Source organism: Myotis myotis, unplaced genomic scaffold (genome assembly GCF_014108235.1).
Source record: "Myotis myotis isolate mMyoMyo1 unplaced genomic scaffold, mMyoMyo1.p scaffold_m19_p_1, whole genome shotgun sequence".
NCBI classification, from domain to species: Eukaryota; Metazoa; Chordata; class Mammalia; order Chiroptera; family Vespertilionidae; genus Myotis; species Myotis myotis.
This window is the reverse complement of record NW_023416313.1, coordinates 114,341,256-114,362,559: the sequence shown is the minus strand read 5'-3', so window position 1 is coordinate 114,362,559 and position 21,304 is coordinate 114,341,256. Positions and strand designations below refer to the sequence as shown.

The 21,304-nt window shown below is 39.0% G+C and overlaps 1 protein-coding gene and 1 pseudogene across 5 annotated transcripts in view; both read right to left on the bottom strand.

Moving 5' to 3' along the window:
• ARIH1 (ariadne RBR E3 ubiquitin protein ligase 1) overlaps positions 1 to 21,304 on the bottom strand; it is a 118,602-nt gene that overhangs the window by 85,082 nt on the left and 12,216 nt on the right. For 2 of the 5 annotated variants that reach the window (XM_036348321.1, XM_036348329.1), the window contains exon 2: positions 3,484 to 3,551. The exons of the other annotated variants lie outside the window; for them this stretch is intronic. In XM_036348321.1, the coding sequence (XP_036204214.1) occupies positions 3,484 to 3,551 (68 nt within the window). The remainder of the gene's footprint in view (positions 1 to 3,483; positions 3,552 to 21,304) is intronic. 5 annotated transcript variants of the gene reach the window in all.
• On the bottom strand, positions 17,602 to 20,384 carry LOC118675475 (annotated as a pseudogene).

Here is a 21,304-nt window from a genome sequence, read left to right as displayed (position 1 = left end):
TCACTTTGCATTTCTACATCACATTTTGGTAATTCTCTCAATATTACAAACTTTTCATTATTACAGTTTGTTTTGATGAACTGTCATCAGTGATCTTTGATGTTATTATTTTGAGATGCCATGAACTGTGCCCACAGATGTTGAACTTAATAAATGTGTGTGTGCTCTGCTCAATCAACAGGCTGTTTTTCCCTCTGCTCCCTAGCCCCCCTTATGCTACGTTTTCTCCCTTTCCCTATTACCTGAGACATGACAATATTAACATTAGGCCAATTAATAACCCAATTAATAACCCAGCAATAACCTTTAAGTATTCAAGTGAAAGAGTCACAAGTCTCCCACTTTAAATCAAAAGCTAGAAATAATAGTGAGGAAGGCATGTTGAAAGCCGAGATAGGCCAAAAACTAGGCCTCTTGTGCCAACTAATCAAGCTGCAAATGCAAAGAAAAAGTTCATCAAGGAAATTAAAAGTGCTACTCTAATAAACACATGAATGATAAAAAAGCAAAACAGCCTTATGGCTGATATGGAGAAAGTTTTAGTGGTCTAGACAGAAGCTTCGACATTCCCTAAGCCAAAGCTTTATCCAGAGAAAAGCCCTAACTCTCTTAAATTCTATAAAGGCTGAGAAGTGAGAACACTGCAGAAGAAAAGTTGGAAGTGTCAGGTGTTTGTTCATGGAGGAATGAAACACACCTCCATAATATAAAAGTGCACGATGAAACAGCAAGTGCTGATGTACAAGCTGCAGCCAGTTATCCAGATCTAGCTCAGAAAATTAAAGAAGGTGGTGGCTACACTAAACAAGAGATTTTCTTACTTGTTTCTTAATCCTCACACGAGGATATTTTTCCATTGATTTTTAGAGTGAGTGGAAGGGAGAGGAAGAGACAAAGAGAGAAACACTGATGTGAGAAACACACTGATTGGTTGCCTCCCGCACACGCCCCGACCAGGGCCAGGGATCGAGCATGCAACTGAGGTACATGCCTTTGACCAGATCGTACCTGGGGCCCTTCAGTGTATGAGCCGACGTTCTACCCACTGAGCCAAACCAGCTAGGGCTAAACAACAGATTTTCACTGTAAACAGAACAGCCTTATACTGGAAGGCTCCATCTAGGGTTTCCTGGCTAGAAAGAAGTCAATGCCTGGCTTCAAGGCTTCAAAGGATAGGTTAATTCTCTTAACCTATATAGAAATATTCAGGAACTAATGTAGCTTGTGGCTTGAAGTTGAAGTCACATGGGAGGCGAAAGACTGATGTTTCTCTCTACCCTCTCCCTTCTCCTCTCTGAAGAAAAACAACAACAAAAAAACTAAAAAAGAAAAACAATTGGAGAAAAGAGCTATAACAATTATCATACATTAAGACATTAAGAAAAGGTACAAAGGACTTGAAAAGTCAATTCAGAAAAATGGTAAAACAACCATTAGTATTTTCTTTATCAAACTATTGAAAAACTTAAGATTCTTAATAGTGTCAGCAAGGATATAGAGAAAATGATAGTTCACACACTGCTGGTGTAAAGATAAACCCAATAACCTTTTTTGAAAACGTCCAGTCTAATTTATAAAAACTATAAATAAGCCCGGCTGGCATGGCTCAGTGGTTGAACGTTGACTTATGAACCAGGAGGTTGCACTTCAATTCCCAGTCAGGGCACATGCAGGCTCCATCCCCAGTGCGGGGCATGTGGGAGGCAGCTGATCAATGATTCTCTCTCATCATTGATGTTTCTATCTCTCTCTCCCTCTCCCTTTCTCTCTGAAATCAATAAAAATATATAAAAACAAAACAAAACCACCAAAAAAAACACACAAAAAACAAAAAAACCACCAAACTATATATGTCTATACCCAAAGCCCAACAAGCCAAGCCCATTTCTAAGATTAGGTTAGGTCTAGAAAGGAAAAGGAAGGGAAGAAGTCACATGATACAGAATGAAATAAAGGTTCAGCAATAGGGAAAATGATAAACGTATATGGTCATATGAAAAAATACTGTACAATTGTTAAATTAACAATATACTGTTGAAAAAAACAGCAACTTGCGAGAGTAAGGTGGAATTGGAGCAGGAAATGAGAAAGGGCACAAATATAACTCATTTTTCTTTGAAAATAAATCATTTCAGTTGTAGATTATTTATTGACATGAGAAAGCACATTTAAAAAAAAAAATCAAATCTGAACGACTTAGGATCCAGTTAAACAGTTCCCATATTAATCAAATTTTGTAAAGATACCACCAACATGCAGTTTAAGAAAGAGAAACTAAAACGTAGATGCTACTTTTAAAATGTCAATAGTAGCTGAGTCATGATTAAAACAAAGGTAAGTCTCTAAAATTCAGAACTATTTTGCTTTCTATTGAGTTGGACTGCCAGGTATGACAATTTTGAATAAATTATAGATTCATGACAATTATTCATTTTAATATTGTCATACTACAAAAGGTAAAAAAGACATAATCTATTTAAACCATGAAATATCTAAAATACATTTAGAAGAAGGTGCTAAATATGAAATAAGGAATGCAAAAAGAATTTTCCAAGGCAAAAAAAATGGGGCCATCTTAAAGCACACCAAAACATCTTGTTTTAACACTACTGAATCAAAATACCTCTCTCTACTATGGTACACCATGAAATTTCACTTGAAAATGTTTCCACATTCAAGTAGAGTAGATGGCCTCAATATAGTATATAGTTTATTCAAGTGATTACTGCCCTTGCCAGTGTGACTCGGTTGGGCATCAGGATTGCAGGCTGGTTGCAGGCTTGATCACTAATAGGGTGCATGTAGGAGGCAGCTGATAGATGTTTTGCTCTCGTTTCTCTTTCTCCCTCTCCCTTCCTCTCTCTATAAACAAGTATCTTTTTTTAAAAAAAAGCCTGTTTAAAGTGTTAACTACTAACATCAGCCTTCTGGGACAGAATTTAGGCTGTGGATACTTAAGATCTTGGGTTTTACAGTAATTTTGAAAACCCAGCAATCTTCTATGAAAACCAAATACAAACTTTTATCTGTCTTTTCATTTAGGAAGTCTTGAGAAGCACTGTATTAACTTATGTGGAAAAACATAGCCCCTTCATTTTAGAAGTCTAATAGCAAAGAAAATGATGTGAATATCTGTATCATTCAGCTATCCCTGTAATTCCTCACTTTACAACCAATACTAAATAATATAAATAATCAACCTAGCACTTCACACCTTATACATAAGCCTTTCATTTTGTTTTCTTCAAATGTTTGCAACAATTTATTTTGTTTCTTCAGTGCCAAGGTAAGCTTCTAGTTTAAAAGAAAAATAAAACTGTGTCCTTATAAATACATATATTAAATTTGTTATGTCAGAACAGGCTTTCCATAAAGATTTACAGACTAAACAGTGTGAAATGAGGTACTTGCTGCCAATATATGTGCGCATATATATCTTTAATGGTCCTTTAGTGACTTTTCTTTGGAATGATTCTGTCCTACCTTTGCTGCTGCAGCCCGCCTGTCCTTTGCATCACTGAATTCATACTTCTGGAAGTACCCAATATGCACTGTAACAGACAGATGGACAGATCAATGGGCCACAGCGGCAAAGGCCAGACAGACAGACTTGATAAAAATTAAAATCAAGGCATATAAGGGGGAGGGGAAAACCAGAAGATAACGTATCTATCTATATCTATAATAAAATACCTGCTTTATGTCTGCAACCCTCCCATACACATACCCAAATAAACTATTCTTGATTTTCATACTATTTCCCTTCTTTCAAGTAGAAATAGCACCAATGCAATAGGCAAAATAATTAAGTATTTTTAATACCATCAACAGTTACTGGCACTTCTGTAACCATGCCATGCAATTTCTCCAAATAGATGTTGCTCTTTTCATATACAAGAAACTATCATATCCAAAGACTTTCTCTGCCAAAATTAAAATGGCAATTATTACATGCATAAATTTTCTACTATGCTGCCAAGGTGTGATTAGAGTACACTTGAAATCACTAAAGTCGTATTTCAGCATTTTACCATTCTACATTTTTCTATGTAAAAACAGTTGCTAGCACCACATCTACATAAGATAATTTTAATTATATTCTTAAAAGAATATATAATAGTGCCATTCAGGTCAATTACCAAGATATAGTAAAACATATACAAAATTACTCAAGGTGTTCCCTCTCTTGAGCACTCCTTGGAATTTCTCCACCCCTTTCTTTCCCCAGGATGGATTTTTTCTCTCTGGAGCATGCCTGTGTCTTTCCCCCACACTTCCCCCCAGGTTATGTTACTTCTGCTTTCTTTCCCCTAAGCTCCAGACCATTCTTTTGCCTCTATAACTTGTTTCCTGCGCCCATGCAGTCCAGCTGGCTCACTTCTTTCTACCGCTGTGACTTCTAAATAAACTTTCTCTTATAATTTGAAAAAAACCTTATCAATAATACCTTTAAAAGTTATATAGAGTCCTGTTACCTCAAATTCATTCAAATGAGTATTCAAGTAGCTTCTAAGTTATTTTTTTAAAAGCACTTTAACATCTAAAAATGCTGACTTGGCTTAAACTTCATCAAAAGCTTAAATTCTTATAAAAGCCATTTTAATTTAATCAAATGTTTTATTTTGCATGCATCTAAAATAATATAGATCCATGTCTGATATTTAAGGAAGACTGAGGGAAAATGTTTCCCCTTTTGTTTCCAGGGGATCTAATCATTTATACATTTCTTACTGTAGCCCCACAAAAACAGAGCAGGTAATGAGACGTGATAATCAAGTATAATGCATGATCCTTGATTAAATTCTAGACTGGAAGAAGAAAAGCTCTAAAAGACATTACTGGCCAAAACTGGGGAAGAAATCTGAATGTGGTATATATATTGGATTTTTTTTCCTATAACAACTTGTTCAGATATAATTCATATATTCAGAATTGTGATACACAGTTGTGTCACCCATTAATTTTAGAACATTGTATTTCCCCAAATAGAAACTCATACCCATTAGCAGCCACTCCTCATTATCCAACCCAGCCTCTGACAACCACTGACCTACTTTTTGTCTCTATGAATTTGCCTATTCTGGACCTTTCATATAAATGGCATGACAGAGTATGAGGCCTATTGTGATGGCTAATTTCACATTTAATTTTACTTATCGAGGAAGGCCAACAAGTGAGAGCTTGCTATGAACATCAAATAGGTCCATTTTACTGAGGGAATGAAGAAGAGAAACTTTTAATCCAGGAACTTAGTTAAATGAAGACTGCTTAAAATTTCAACTACGCTATTATAATACTTTACTAGAGGCCCGGTGCACAAAAATTTGTGCACTCGGGGGAAAGGGGGGGCCCCTCAGCCTGGCCTGTGCCCTCTCGCAGTCTGGGACCCCTCGGGAGATAACGCCCTGCTGGCTTAGGCCTGCTCCCGGGTGGCAGAGGGCAGGCCCAATCCCTAGGTGCAGCCCCTGGTCGGGCTCAGAGCAGGGCCGATTGGGGAGTTGGGGCGCTGCCCCGTCATGCACAGAGCAGGGCGGATCGGGAAGTTGCGATGCCACCCCCAGTCACGCTCAGGGTAGGGCCGACTGGGGGGTTGGGGGACCGCCCCCTGTCACACTCAAGGCATGGTCGATAGGGAGTTGGGGCACCGGCCCCTGTCACACGCAGAGCAGGGCTGATCAGGAGGTTGGGGCGCCTTACCCTGTCACGAACAGAGCAGGGCGGATAGGGAGGTTGTGGCCCCACCCCCTGTCACACACAGAGCCGCAGGGTGATCAGGGGGTTTGGGCACTGCCCCCTGTCACACTGATCCCGGTGCCGGGAGGCCTCTCGGCTCCGCTGATCCCGGTGCTGGGAGGCATATTACCCTTTTACTATATAGGATAGAGGCCTGATGCATGGGTGGGGCTAGCTGGTTTGCCCTGAAGGGTGTCCTGGGTCAGGGTGGGGGTCCCCACTGGGGTGCCTGGCCAGCCTGGGTGACGGGATGATGGCTGTTTGCAGCTGGTCACACACCCTTCAGGGTGGGGGTCCCCACTGGGGTGCTTGGCGAGCCTGGGTGAGGGGATGATGGCTGTTTGCAGCTGGTCACACAGCCTTCAGGGTTGGGGTCCCCAACTGGGGTGCCTGGCCAGCCTGGGTGAGGGGCTGAGGGATGTTTGCAGCTGGTCACACACCCTTCAGGGTGGGGGTCCCCACTGGGGTGCCTGGCCAGTCTGGGTGAGGGGCTGAGGGCTGTTTTCAGGCTGGCGGGTGACGGAAGCTCCCAACCGCTCCTTTTTTTCTTTTTCTTTTTTAATTCTGGGCCAGCTTTAGCTCTGAGGCTCCAGCTCTTAGGCCTCCGCTGCTGAAAGTAGGTAATCGAAACAATGTATAACTCCAGCTCTGACTCCAGCTCTGAGATACCAGCTCGCTGAAAGCTGGTTTCTGGGTTTTTTTTTTAGCTTCTATATTTGTTAAAATGTTTCAAACTGCAGACTCAGAGGCCGGCAAGGCAGGCAGGGAACACTGGAATCCTCCGTCACTGAAGCAAGCAAGCCTCATGTTAGTTTCAAGCTGCCTGGCTGCCGGCCGCCATCTTGGCTGACAGTTAATTTGCATATCTCCCTGATTAGCCAATGGGAAGGGTAGCGGTCGTACGCCAATTACCATGTTTCTCTTTTATTAGATTAGATGGTGCCAAAGACTTAACCACTAAGCTATTTTTGTCTCTTAATAAATTAACTCACCGATTCTACAACCTAATGTCTTTTTAAAGAATGTTTTATTGTTTTTGGGGTGGGGGGGAGAGGGAGAGAGAGAGAGAAACATCAATGGGCTGCCTCCTGTACATCTCCCACTGGCCCACAACCAAAGCATGTGCCCTGACTGGGAATCAAAACAGTAACCTCCTGGTGCATGGGTCCACCCTCAACCACTTAGCCACATGGGCCAGGCTGCAACCTAGTATCTTGAATGTGACTCCCTCATCTCTGTTCCTGCCTTACTAACTTCATCATATTTCTTATTCAGACTATTTTACAGACTTCTCACTATCCTCCCTGCTTTCTAATCTCATTCTATTCTATTTCCTATACTGTCAGCAAAGTGTTCCTACCTACCACCTCCTATCATACTACTTCCCAATCATTTTTAGCAATATTGAATTCTTACCGTTCACTCAACATACCAGACCATTAATTGCTTCTGCCTTTATACATTCTATTTCTCCTCCTCTGTAATGTTATCTCCAACCCTTTCTGGCTAGTGAGCTACTTACTATTCATTTTTCAAAACCTAGCTTCAAAACCCACTTCTACCAGGAGGATTTGTCAGTCCTTCACAGAAAACAACATTAAATATTCCTTCTCTAACCTTTCAATTCTACTGTTGTACATACCACTGCATAGTAAATTATTTTTACATGCCTCCTTAAAGAGTTGTCTAGTATCTCTATTCCTCCAGCACAGTGTAGCAGCTAGAGAAATATTTGTTGGTAAAAAACACACACATAAAAAAACAAAACAAAAAAGAAAACAATCAAATATTCAAGTTATATGTTGTTCCCAATTAAACTAAAGCATTATTTTTAGGAACCCATTATCCTCAGAAAATCATAAAATAATTACAATATATTTCGGATCTTTTTTTTTTTTATTTTAGTTTAGTTTACTGATTTTTAGAGGTGAAGGACAGAGAGAGAATTATCGATGTGAGAGAGAAACACCAATTGGCTGCCTCCTGCATATACATACCCCCTATGGGGGATTGAGCCCACAACCCAGGCATATCCTTGGGTGAGAACTAAAAAAAAACAAAGAATGAGCATAATAGTGGTTGCCTCTAAGGACGGGAACCAGGTAGTTAACATATTTTTACTTTTTAATCTTTTGTACTTTGAAATTTGAGCCAAAAAATTATATGCGTAATCACATTTTTTTAAATCCTAGAAAAAAAGTTTGTCAACAGTGTTAGAATACTAAGGCTGTTTCAGGGATGGCTGGAGGGGGTCAATGGGGGGGGGGGGAGGCGGATATATGTAATACTTTCAACAATAAAGAATTATTTTAAAAAATGATGCCTTAAAAAAAAAAAAAGGCTGTTTAAAACTCCCTTTTTTAAAACTCAGAAGTTATTGCCTAGGGTGGGGGTGGAGGTGAGTTAGAAGAGGTCAATGGGGGAAATAGGGGGGCATATGTAATACTTTCAACTATAAAGATTTTTTTTTAAAGTTATTGAGGAGAGTTCAGTCATATTGGCCTTAGCATGCAACTTAATTCTTTGTTTTGGTTACACAGAAAGAAGAAAATCCTGATTAACAAAGATAAGACATTTGCATTGCAATTTCAGGATATTCTTCACTTAAACTGACCCAGAAGCTTAATAAAGGTAGCAGAAACATTTTATTCAGAGCTAACTCATTAACACTGTCTAGCAACGACTTTTATTTTTATAAATGCAGAGTCAGAGGAAATATACAGAACTCAAAACCCCAAAATTATTAATAAAACTATAACATCAAGATTAATTACCTATTCACTTGTTATTGCAAAACCTGCCAGTGTCTGCAGTGAGAGTATTAACAAACATACTTTGCCTTGTCTGGCATTTATTTAACTGAACAGGGTGCACATGTGCCACTGTGGTGTTAGACCTTATATAATTTTAGAAAGGCTATCATGAAGGGTTAAAACCAGGCAGGTTCAAGTAAAAAGCTACAAATAAACAGATATTAATATATGGAAGAACTCAAACTCAGAGCTGTTAAATATGAAATGCACTCACTTCTACAAGCAGCTGTGGGGGGTTTAAATCACTCCAGAGGTTTTAAGAATAGGTTTAGGGACCACTCAACAGGAAGGTGGTACTTGATAAGTGGTTGGCCAGGAGATCCTTTAAAATACCTTTCATCCATGTTAATCTGACTCTGAATAAAAAACTGTGTTGACTCCGATATGAAACAAAGATTAGACAAGCTTACTGTCATCCTTAATTCTTTAGCTATTGTTTAAATGGTTTACTTTCATTCTTAAGAATGACTAGAGGATTTCTGTGAGTTCTAAAGTCCTATTTTCACTCTGCTGGCTTTACAGCTGGGTAGAATGCAAAAATTTAAGTCAAGCTTCAGACAGTCATATATTCCAAGGACCCAGCGATATTAATGCAATATGAATTGAGACGATTATAGAAAACAGAGACAAAGTTTAAGGCCAATGAAACTAAATTACTACTTTTAAAAAGTCAGACTGGTGAGTAAAATTATATACACTTACTTTTCAAAGAAATATTATCCCCATATTAAATAACAATCTCAGGCCCACTCTAAGATTTTGCTTCATAAGAACTAAAGTACTGAACAGTAGGTTAAAAGGTAAAGACACTTCCTTACATTTGAGTTTAAATCGTATCAATAATAAGCTCCTCTGAGAACTTCACAAAAGAACAATTTCTCATTATTTAGCAAAATAAGTCAGCTATTCTCCCCTTAACATATCAAGCATTTGTTACCTTGCACTTCCACAATTTCACGATGCTATTCTTTTTGTTGTTCATCCTCACCCAAGGATATTTTCATTGATTTTTAGAAAATGGAAGGTGTGGAGGGGAGGAAGAGAGAAACATTAATGAGTGACACATCGATTGGTTGCTTCCTGCAAGCGCAGGGGATCGAACCTGCAACCCAGGCACGTGTCCTTGACTGGGAATCGAACCTGAGAGAGTCAGGTTCAATTCCCAGTGGTGGGTAGTCTGACACTCCAACCACTGAGCACCACCGGCTCAGTGTTCACAATGCTATTCTTCCAGAATCTGTAGATACTTCTGTCAGACCACTGGTCTGTTTGAAATTTCATACATAAATCATGAATAAATTTTACATAATATATATACATATTATAACACAGGTCAAGTAGAATTATTTTATGTTAACACTTTGTGTTTTTGAATGCTTACATTGGACTAAAAAATAATAAATGTTGTAATAGCCATTGTGGCTTAAAATTTTCTTGAGGATGGTACATATGTAGGCTCTAAAGTTTAAGTGTGGCCTTCTGATTCTATTCCACTTTTACTATTTGGATTCATAAGTCATAACAATGAAGTCACAAGTCAAAGCCCAATGACTCAGTCTACACAAGTCAATCTCTTGGGACATAGAGCTGGATAGAAAAAGGGAGAGCGGATCTGAGAGACACAACAAAAATTACCCAGCACAAAAGACAGCAACATTCACATATGGTTTATTTATATTTAATGATATAAAATACTGAGTTCTGACTCCAGCTATGAAAGCCTGAGCAAGTTATCCACAAAATAGTAAAAATACAATCTACTTCAGAGAATAGTTGTGATGACTTATATTTCTTTAAATAACTGGTTAAGAGCAAAAAACAGTAATATTAGAGAATGAGAGAAGAGTTAATTCAGTGAAGTCAATAGAAGAATGTGAACAATTCACAAATAATAAAAATAGGAACAGCATACCAAGATTTTTGTCAATAACAAAATCAATAAGAAAACTCATTCAGATTTAATTTTGACTATTCAAAGTCTGTTTTCAACTACGTTCCAGGAACTGTGCTGGTCAATGGCAATACCAAAAGTAATACATTGATCCTATCCTTAAGGATTTCAGTCTATGCAGTGGGAGACTAAATAAGAGAGATAAGAGCTTTTTTTTTTAAATTAAAAATTCTGCCCTGGCAACTGTTGGTTGAGTGTTGTCCTGTGCAGCAAAAGGTCACTGTCTCAATTCCAGGTCAGGGCACACACCCGGTTTGTGGGCTCCATCCTAAGTAGGGGTGCATGCAGAAGGCAACCAATCCATTTCCCTTTCACATTGATGTTTCTCTCTCTCCCTCTCCCTTCCTCTCTTTCTAAAAATCAATAAAAACATATTTTAAAAATTAAAAATATTATTTTAATGTTGATATTACTGAAGATGTCCCCATTTTTCCTCCCCTTTGCTCAGCTCCACCTTTCCCTCCCTTTGGTCTTCACCACACTACTCTCCATGTCCATGGGGTATTCATATATGCTCTTTACCAATCCCTTCATCTTTTTTATCCAGTCACTCCCATCCCCCATTTCTTGGACACCCAACAGTCTAGTCCTCAAAACAGACTCATTAGATAAGAGATTTCAAGAAATGATGTTTAGCCCTAACCGGTTTGGCTCAGTGGATAGAGCGTCAGCCTGTAAACTGAAAGGTCCCAGGTTCGATTCCGGTCAAGGGCATGTACCTTGGTTGCCTGCACATCCCCAGTAGGAGGTGTGCAGGAGGCAGCTGATCGATATTTCTCTCTCACTGATGTTTCTAACTTTCTATCCCTCCCCCTTCCTCTCTGTAAAAAAAATCAATAAAACATATTAAAAAAAAAAAAAAAGGAATGATGTTTAACCCCTAGAGTGCCGGGGAGCGCGCCAAAAGTGCCGGGAGCGCTATTGCGCTCCTCCTGCAGTGTCACACTATTAGATGCTAGTAGTTCACTCTTTATTGACAGATGGCACCTAAGTACAGATTACTTATGATGCCAAATGTTTGTAGTTCTAAAATTGACCACTGGCATTTATCTGCCTAATTTTTTACAGGTACTATGATTTTATGACGTTTGCTCAGATTTTGTAGCCCTAAAGCTTTGAAATGGCGTCCAGTTCTAAGTCTGTTTTTATTAGTGATGATGATATTGCTAAATATGTCAACTCTTGCTGTGAAGATGAAGATTTTGTGGAAGATATTGGAGAAGGGTGTCCCTCTATTTTAACATTATATGTTTTGTTCAAATTTTTTTTCTACTAGTATTTTATAATACAATCAGCAAACAATATATGTCAAAGATGAAAACAAATGTAGTAAAGGTTTCCTTAAGTTTTTGAATATGTAACTTCATTTACTTGCGATTCATAATTTTTTTCCTAAACTGCTGTAAAATCAGCAAAAATGCCTTGGCAATTTTAGCATAGTTCCTAATATATTGGTTGGCATTCAAAGGGTTAAGGTGCATTCTGAGCATGGATGAGTTTATCAAGGAAAAAGCCATACAAAAGCATAGAGAAAAGTTCCACAGGGAATATCCTTATTTTGCTATGCCAAGATGAGTGTGAAGAAATGGCAGATAAGGTAGGTAGGAGTTGAATTATGAAAAGCCTGATCTATCATACTAAAGAATCTTTTATCCAAATCTGCATCCTCTTAGAGCCTAGTTATTGGATTGGGACTTCTAGGCTCAGACCTCAAGGCTAAGTAGGCTCCTCATAAGCACCATTTCCTATCTAATTTCAACCCACTGCTTAAGAACGGTTAAAGATCTAGCAAACTTTCTCAGGACATATGTGTAAACCAAGTATGAACATTTCTGACACTAAATAGATGATCACACTGTATGAAAAGATATTCAGTGTAGGGAGCGGTTCTAGAGGTAAGCCCCGGATTGACCTGTGGCAGAGCCACAAGTCCCAGCTTAGAGGGCAGAGCCCTCTTAGCATAATTAAGCTTGACTTTAAGGTCGCCCCCTAGATCCTTCCTGGGTAGCTAATGGGCTGTGGGAGGTGCAGCAAGTGCTGCCAAAACAAGTGAAACTCACAAGAACATTGTAACTATTTGACCACTACCTTGTTTTTCTCTGACTATAAAATAAAGCCTCAGCTTGCTGGCTGGATCCTTCTCTGTGGCCTCATCCAGGCACAGGAGATCCACCGAGCCCCAACTATATTCTCTTTGTCTTTTCTTTAATCCTTCACCGCTCCTCCTTGGGCTCACCGAACCCTTGGCTGTGCTGGCATGGCACAATTCAGCATTCCCTGGAAAATCTGTGGTGACTATACTATACTACTCACAAGGCCCCATTTTTCACCAATATCACCCTTTTCACGTTCTTTTGATTTTTCTGATTTTGCCAATGAGAGCCTTCTACTAACCTCTAACAGCTTCTAACAAGACTCTACTTATAATACATAGGGCAATATTATCCTTCTTTACTAAACAAGGAGCAAAGAGGGACCAACACTCAACAAAACCAGGATTGACTGTAAAAATAGAACTTCAGAAGTCAAACTAGTAGGTATGGGGCTTAAGATTAATGGCAGTGCATATATTTAGATCCTCTACTTCAAAAACCAGGACAAGGCAAGTCCAGAAACAGGAAATAATAGACAGACTATACATGAATAAAAGTGGGCTGGGTCCTGAGTTATTTATTGCCTTTATAATCAAACTAGAGGCCCAGTGCACGAAATTCATGCATGGGTTGACTGGGGGTGGGGGGTGGTCCCCTCAGCCCAGCCTGCACCCTCTCCAATCCGGGTCCCCTTGGGGGATGCCCGACTGCCAGTTTAGGCCTGATCCCGGGGATCCGGCCTAAACCAGCAGTCGGACATCCCTCTCACAATCCTGGACCACTGGCTCCTAATTGCTCACCTGCCTGCTTGCTTGGTCGTCCCTAACTAACCCCCGCTGCCAGCCAGGTCGCACCCAACTGCCCCCTCCCTGCCATCCTCGTCGCCCCTAGCTGTCCCCCCCCTGCCGGCCTGGTTGCCCCCAACTGCCCCCCCTGCCGGCCTGGTCGCTTCTCACGGCCCCCCTGACGGCCTGGTAGCCCCACAGAGCCTACTGTTCAGTCATTTGGTCGTTCTCACTAACCCCTCTGCTAGCCTGGTCACCCCTCATGGTCCCCCAGCTGGCCTGGTAGCCCCACGCAGCCTACTGTTCAGTCGTTTGGTCATCCCTCACTAACCCACCTGCCGGCCTGGTCACCCCATGCAGCCTGCTTGTTCAGTCGTTTGGTCGTCCCTCACTAACCCCCCTGCCAGCCTGGTTGTAGGCAGCCATTCTGTGAGGGGGCGTGAGGGTTAATTTGCATATTACCTCTTTATTATATAGGGTATTTATTTACATGTCTGCCCTTCCTAGAGTAGGAGCCCTGGAAAGGAAAGGAATGTTCTACACTCATCTCCTAATGCCAAGTACATGTACTAAGAGGTGGCATATAGCTGTAATGGTTGAGTACAGATTTGGCAGAACATGGTGATAAGATGTACAGTGGTTTTAGGAATAGTAAAATCCAAGAGGATCAAGATCAAGACAGACAATGGCATTAGATTAGATGGAAAAAAGGCTTTTGTTTTTTTAGCTTCTTATCTTGGAAGTATTCACAACTAATTATCTTCTGTTACAGTTTGAATTTTATAACTGAAAAAGAACTCTGAAAGTCATTAAGTCAAAATAGTTTATTCTGTAAGGACAGATTCAGACTACTGATTTACTAAGGTCACACATTTAGTATCATAGATGAGACTCCAGGGGTGGGCAAACTTTTTGACCCGAGGGCCACAATGGGTTCTTAAACTGGACTGGAGGGCCGTAACAAAAGCATGGATGGAGTGTTTGTGTGAACTAATATAAATTCAAAGTAAACATCATTACATAAAAGGGTACGGTCTTTTTTTTCAATAGTTTTATTCATTTCAAACGGGCCGGATCCGGCCCGCGGGCCGTAGTTTGCTTCGATTCCCAGTCAGGGCACGTCCCTGGGTGCGGGCTCGATCCCCAATAGGGAGCATGCAGAAGGCAGGTGACTGATGTGTCTCTCTCATAGATGCTTCTAACTCTCCTTTCCTCTCTTTCTAAAAGCATATTTCTTTAAAAAGGAAGCTGTCTTACACTCAGTTTTCAAGTTCACTTTTTATTCCTCATTAAGCATAACATCATTTTAAAAAATAAATCTCATAATCCTGGAACTAAAATCTTGCCTCACAGTCATATCCCTGTATCTTACACTTCCCTTCACATGGTTGTCTGCAGTAGCCAGCCTCCAAGATGGTCCCAAATGAGCCTCGCCTCCTGATATCTGTGTCGTCCCCTCCCTTTAGCAGTCCACGGCTGTGTAGTCCAGGGCTGACTAGAGTGGCCAAAAGGACAATGCAGGAATCACAAAGTATGACTTCCAATCTAGGTCATTAAAAAAACATTATTGCATCTGTCTGGCTTTCTTTGATACTTCTAGGAGAAGCCAGCTAACATGCAGTGAGGACACTTCAGTAGCCCTATGGAAAAAGCCGGATGAGAAAGAACTAAAGCCTCCTACCAACAGTCATGTAAGTGATCCATCTCAAAGCAGTTCATTCTTCAGCCCAAATCAAGCCTTCAGACAAATGCAACCTCAGCTGATAGGATGACTACAACCTCCTCAAAGACTCTGTGGCCAGACCACCCAGCTAAAGCATTCAAAAGTATGAGACAATAAATATGTGTTGTTTTTAGCTTCAACAAGCCACTTGTTGGGGTAATTTGTTGTATAACAATAGAGAACTAATATAAGTGACCATCTAAAATCAGAGTCAATTAGCTACAATGAAAGATCATTTTAGTATTGTTTCCAGTATACAAACAGAGAAAACTTAAGTACAAAAACTTGGCTTAGTCAAAAAGTCCAACTGAAGTCTGGTATAGCAAAAAGAGCTTGTACTTTTAAAAGTAAAAAGGACCCAGTTTCAATGACCTCCTGCTCTCTAACAAACCCATTTCTCAGCTTCTCTAACTTCAATTTACCACTTTTCTCTATCTGAGTCTCCCCTTACATATAAATGAAATTAGATCTTTTTCTCCCTCCAGCCTGTTATTCTGCCAAATCTCAGGCAGATTCCTTATTCCAATCTTTAAGATGTCATACTTTCTAGCTGAAATCCAAGTTCGAAAGTGCATTCTAGACCAACTGGTGTGACTCAGTGGTTGAGTGTCCACCTCTAAACCAGGAGGTCACAGTTTGATTCATGGTCAGGGCACATGCCTGGTTTGTGGGCTGGATCTCCAGTAGGAGGCCTGCAAGAGGCAGCTGATCAATTATTCTCATCATTGATGTTTCTATCTCTCTCTCCCTCTACCTTCCTCTCTAAAATCAATAAAAATATTTTTTTTAAAAATAAACAAATAAAGTGGAAGAAAGGGACAAAAGAGAAAGAGAGTTGAAGATGCTATGCTAGTAGCTTTGAAGATAAAATAAGGAGCTACAAGCCAAGGAATGTAGGCGGCCTCTAGAAGTGAAAAAGGCGAGGAAAAAGATTCTCCCCTAGAACCTCCAGAAGGAACACCGCTGATTTTAGTCCAGTGAAATTCACTTTGAGCTTCTTTCAGAAATGTAAGATAATAAACGTGTTGTTTTTAAGTCAGTAAATTTGTGACAACTTATTACAGCAACAAAAGGATATTAATACTGAGACCTGAAGGGGTATCTCAAAGAATGGTCAGTATTCCCCTTAGAAAATTTGCTGAATCCTGGGATTGCTCAGGGCCAAGACTAAAAATCTAAAGGTAAAGCCTCTAGCCCTCGTGTAGCTCAGTCATTGAAGTGTTGACCTGTGCACTGAAAGATCATGGGTTCGATTCCCGGTTAAGGGTACATATCTGGGTTGCAGGTTCATTCCCCTGGCAAGTGCGGGAGGCAACCAATAGATGGGTCTCTCTCACCTCTCTCTCTCTCTCTCTCTCTCTCTCTCTCTCTCTCTCTCTCTCTCTCACACACACACACACACACACACTCACACATTTCCACTCTCTCTAAAAATCAATGGAAAAAATATCCTCAGGTGAGGATTAAAATAATAATATAATAACAATAATAATAATAATAATTAAAGGTAAAGCCTCTGAAAAGCAGATGGTGCTTCCAGGAGTCTAAGGAAACAATATGAAAGTTTGTGACCCCTAGGGGAAGAACTGCTGAGAATACATCAGGTTCTTAGCTGAAGAATCTAAAAGGCCAGTGGCAGATCACTGAACATGGCCAGAACTCAACCTTATTAGATTGAGGTGTCCATTTACCACTCTAACAGCCAATTCAAAGAAAAAACGAAAATCCTCAATATTGAATGTAAACTGTAATTGAAAAATACACTTTAAATAAAAAAAGAAAATCCTCTCTGGAGTAATCTAGCATCATCCAAAATCTCTAAAATAATTTAGACACAATATATGGCATGCAATCAAAATTATGCCAAATGACAGTAACACATGACTGAAAACTGAGAGAGAAAAAAACACATGGAGACTAACAGATAATTTGAATATTGGAGTTAGCTGACAAAACTTAAAAAAAGGTTAATATGCTGAAGAAAGTAGAGCAAAAGTTGAAAAACACAAAAAAGAAATCACCAAAATATTAGCATCTGTAAAAAAAAATGACATGGAAACTCTAGAATTGAAAATATAGAATATTTAAGGTGTTAAACTAATTAAAAGGTGTTTAACAGCAGATCAGACATAGGAAAAGACAGATTTGGAGATCCAGAAGAGAAAAGAGGACGTACACAAAAAAGCACTGGACACAAATGGAACATAAAACGCCCTAATAGATGTATTATAACTGGGGTCTCAGAAAGCATGGAGAGCCGAAACTGGTTTGGCTCAGTGGATAGAGCGTCGGCCTGCGGACTGAGGGGTCCTGGGTTCGATTCCGGTCAAGGGCATGTACCTGGGTTGTGGGCACATCCCCAGTAGGAGATGTGCAGGAGGCAGCTGATCGATGTTTCTCTCTCATCGATGTTTCTAACTCTCTATCTCTCTCCCTTCCTCTCTGTAAAAAATCAATAAAATATATTTAAAAAAAAAAAAAAAAAAAAAGAAAGCATGGAGAGAAAGAAGGCAGAACTGAGAATTTCCAAAATGATAAAAGACATCACTCCTATATATTCAAAAGGATCTGAAGACCCAAAACAAGATAAACACAAAGAAAACCATGGTAGGCGTATTAATAGTTTTCTACCAGTCTTTCAAAGACAAAGTAAAAATCTCACAAGCAATCAGATTAAAGGCTCATTAGCTTCCTCCCACCATAAACAATGGGAGCCAGTAGGCAATGTAATCTTTAATGTGCTGAAAGAAAACTACCAACCTAAAATTATATACATAAGATATTCTTCAAAAATGGAAGTGAAAGAAAAATATTTATATAAAAAACGTTTATTAAGTGTCTACTATGTGCCAGGTATTGTTCTGAGAGTACAGCAATGAATAAATAAGACAAAGCTCCTGCTCTGATAGGGTTTTGAAGTCTGAATATAAACAAAATAACAAATGGACTATGTCAGGTGGTATCTCTGTAGCTCCTCCTTGGAAAAATTAATTTTCCAATAATTTCTCCCCCAACTAGTCATATCTTACTATTCTATTTCTAGATTTTATTTTTAAAGTACATTTCTGTTAAGACCCTCCACAGCAACTAAAACAGCTTTATATATAAATGTTTCTGATTAATCAGTAAAACTACTTACTTTGTAGTTTATAACCCATTGCTAATTTATAGTAAACTCATATAGTACAGTTGGTTCAGAATATTAGAGAAGCGATCTCAACCTATCTGGTCTCAGAACTTTTCTTTTATCTTAAAAATTATTAAGGATGCCAAAGAGTTTTGTTTGAGTTATAACTATCAAAATCTATCATGTTAGATATAACTGAGAATTTAAAAAATATTTATGAATTCATTAAAACAGTAATAAAGCTTATTATGTTAATACAGACATTTTTATGAAAATAAATAGGTTCTAAAACAAAAATTTAGTAAGAATAGTGTATTATTTCACATATTTGAAAGACTTTGATATCTAGCTAACTAGAAAACAGCAGGATTCTCCTATCTTCTTCTGCATTCAATCTCTTGGATATGTTGTTTTGTTTGAAGAATAAAGAGAACATGGCCTCACAAAGATATGTATTTGGAAAAAGGAGAAGCACTTTCAGCTAATTATAAATATTCTTTTTGATATTACACCAAAATGCAAAAAGTGGTAGTTTCTTAAAGGCTAGTTGCAAAGTAGAATCTGAAACCATATCAAAGACTTCCCCCTCACACACACACACTTTCCAAATTTATCAAAGAAAAAGCAATAATGGTAAATCTCTAGAACGTAATTTCCTGGGATTCTTCCCTTGAAAATGTGAACATCTGATTTCCAAACACATGTCAGGGTGTACATGGTTCCCAATTGTACTAAGTAGGTGAGAAGCTGAAATCCTAAAATATTATCCTTCTAACTTTTCCCAGTTTGTGGTCTTTGTCTTTGGATAAGCAACAATTGCCTTAACAGCTACTATGTCTTCATTTTTGTCTGTAGCTTTCTGAGCTCTTCTATATGTAGCAATTGCAGTATTTGAGCAGCTTCATTAAGAACTGAATCTCTGGGGGGGAGGTAAGAGATCAACAGAAGGACTAGTATGCATGCATATAAGCATAACCAAATGACGCAAGACACTGGGGGGGTGGGGGGTGGGGATGAGGACGTGGGGGGGGGGGCGGTTAGGGGAGGCCAGGGGAAGGTCAATGGGGGAAAAAAAGGAGCATATGTACTACTATTTGTAATACTTAAACAATAAAATTTTAAAAAATTATCACTATCATAAACACAAAAGAGGAAAACATATATAGACAAAGGAAAAAAAAAAGAACTGAATCTCCTATGTTTAAACCAAGAACATGCTTGCCTAAAGCAACAGGCTTTAGTTTTGTTTGATTTGCTCTTGTTTGACTTGCTTTAGCAACTGCATCCTGTTGTCAGGCGCTCCAGGACCAAAATTCAAATTGCCTTAAGCATTACCAGGTAATCATCATCACGCTGAATCTGAAGGTTAGAAAAAGCCATTACACCAGCCTTAAAATCAAGATTATTTATATCCAAATTGACCAATGGCTCTGCATTTTTAGCTGCAATGATAGCATTTTTTATATAATGAGGTCTGAAGTCCTTTTATTTTTCAGCATTATTCTATATTCAAGTCTAACAGCTAACCCAGGAATAAGAAGCCAGTTAACTGCTTCTTGTGGATCTTGAATCTTGAAAGGACAGTTACCATCTCTGAGATACTTTTCAAAGAACTTGGACCAATCACTGCTGTGGATGTTTCTTATATTACTTGTTTTCAATCTTGTAGTGTCTGATTTTTCTGATCTTCAAGCCAAGCAATAAAGTTTCTAAATTGTTTCATGTTTGCAGTTGAAGCCTGCGGAGTTGTGGTAGTTGAGGGCTGTCAGCTTGCACTGGAACATGGTCCAGCCTTCTCACCCTAGTCCCCTGGGCTTTGGCCAGGAGAGGAGAGGCAAGGAGGTGTGGGCAGTCACAAGCACTGATAACACTTCATACTCTTGTTACATTAAAATCCAATGGCTCATTCTGTATTTTGAATGGATCACTTACCAATAATACATAATTGTGAAATATCACAACTGGTCATTGGAAAGTTGGTCATTTGGAAAATATTGGTTCATTATGTCATGCAGATCTTCTAAATGTTGATAGTTTATAATGTCTCATTATAAGTTTTTAAAAATACATATTTTTATTGATTTCAGAGAGGGAGAGGGAGAGAAAGGGAGAGAGAGGGAGAGGGAGAGGGAGAGATAGAAACATCAATTATGAGAATCATTGATTGACTGCCTCCTGCATTGCCCCCTACTGGGGGATCAAGCCCACAACCTGGGCATGTGCCCTTGACCAGAATCCAACCAGAGATCCTTCAGTCCACAGGCCGATGCTCTATCCACTGAGCCAAACAAGTTAGGGCTCATCAAAAGTTTTTAAGGGCTAGGAAGCTGACAGTCTCACAGTACAGATAAAAGTTTTCCAAAATTCTAATTTTCACTTTAAAACTTCAAATACTGAGCAATTTTGCATGAAATGACAGGTGTATTTCATTCACTTGAAGAAACATTAACCATGTTTATTTGCCGTTTGTCTAAATAAAGTTTGTCAGTCATTCTTTCAAGTAAAAATGGTGTTCCAACACACAAGCAGCTTGTTCAGGTCACAAATCAACATGTTTTCTTTGAGACAACCATGTACTTTAGTATGCAGCAGTGCTCCATGCATATCTCCAATTTTGCCACATAAGCTACTAAGATGTGTACTTAAGGGATAGAATATAAAACTAATAATTTTTACTGCTTCATCAAGGACAATAGTGAAACTAGTACTTTTTACTGTGTGGCAGTGAATAATACAATACAATGAATACTAGTATAGTATCCTGTGGTTCTACCTAACCATTGCTTCTGTACCATTGGTACAAATGTGAGCACATTTAAAAAGACAAATAACTTCTTAATATTACCATAAAATAGTTTTTCTTTCACAGACCATACTTTGAAAACTATTATATAGGAGTGACTTAATTATTTTTAACAACACTATTGTTAGACAATGCTAAGAATAGCTATAATCCCAGTCACTTCTCCCCAGGCTTGCTTTGCTATCTCCTTTGAAACTCTAATACTTATAAGTCACATATTAACTGACTCCAATTACTTGATAATCTATTCTTTCTCTTAATTACAACATTACAACT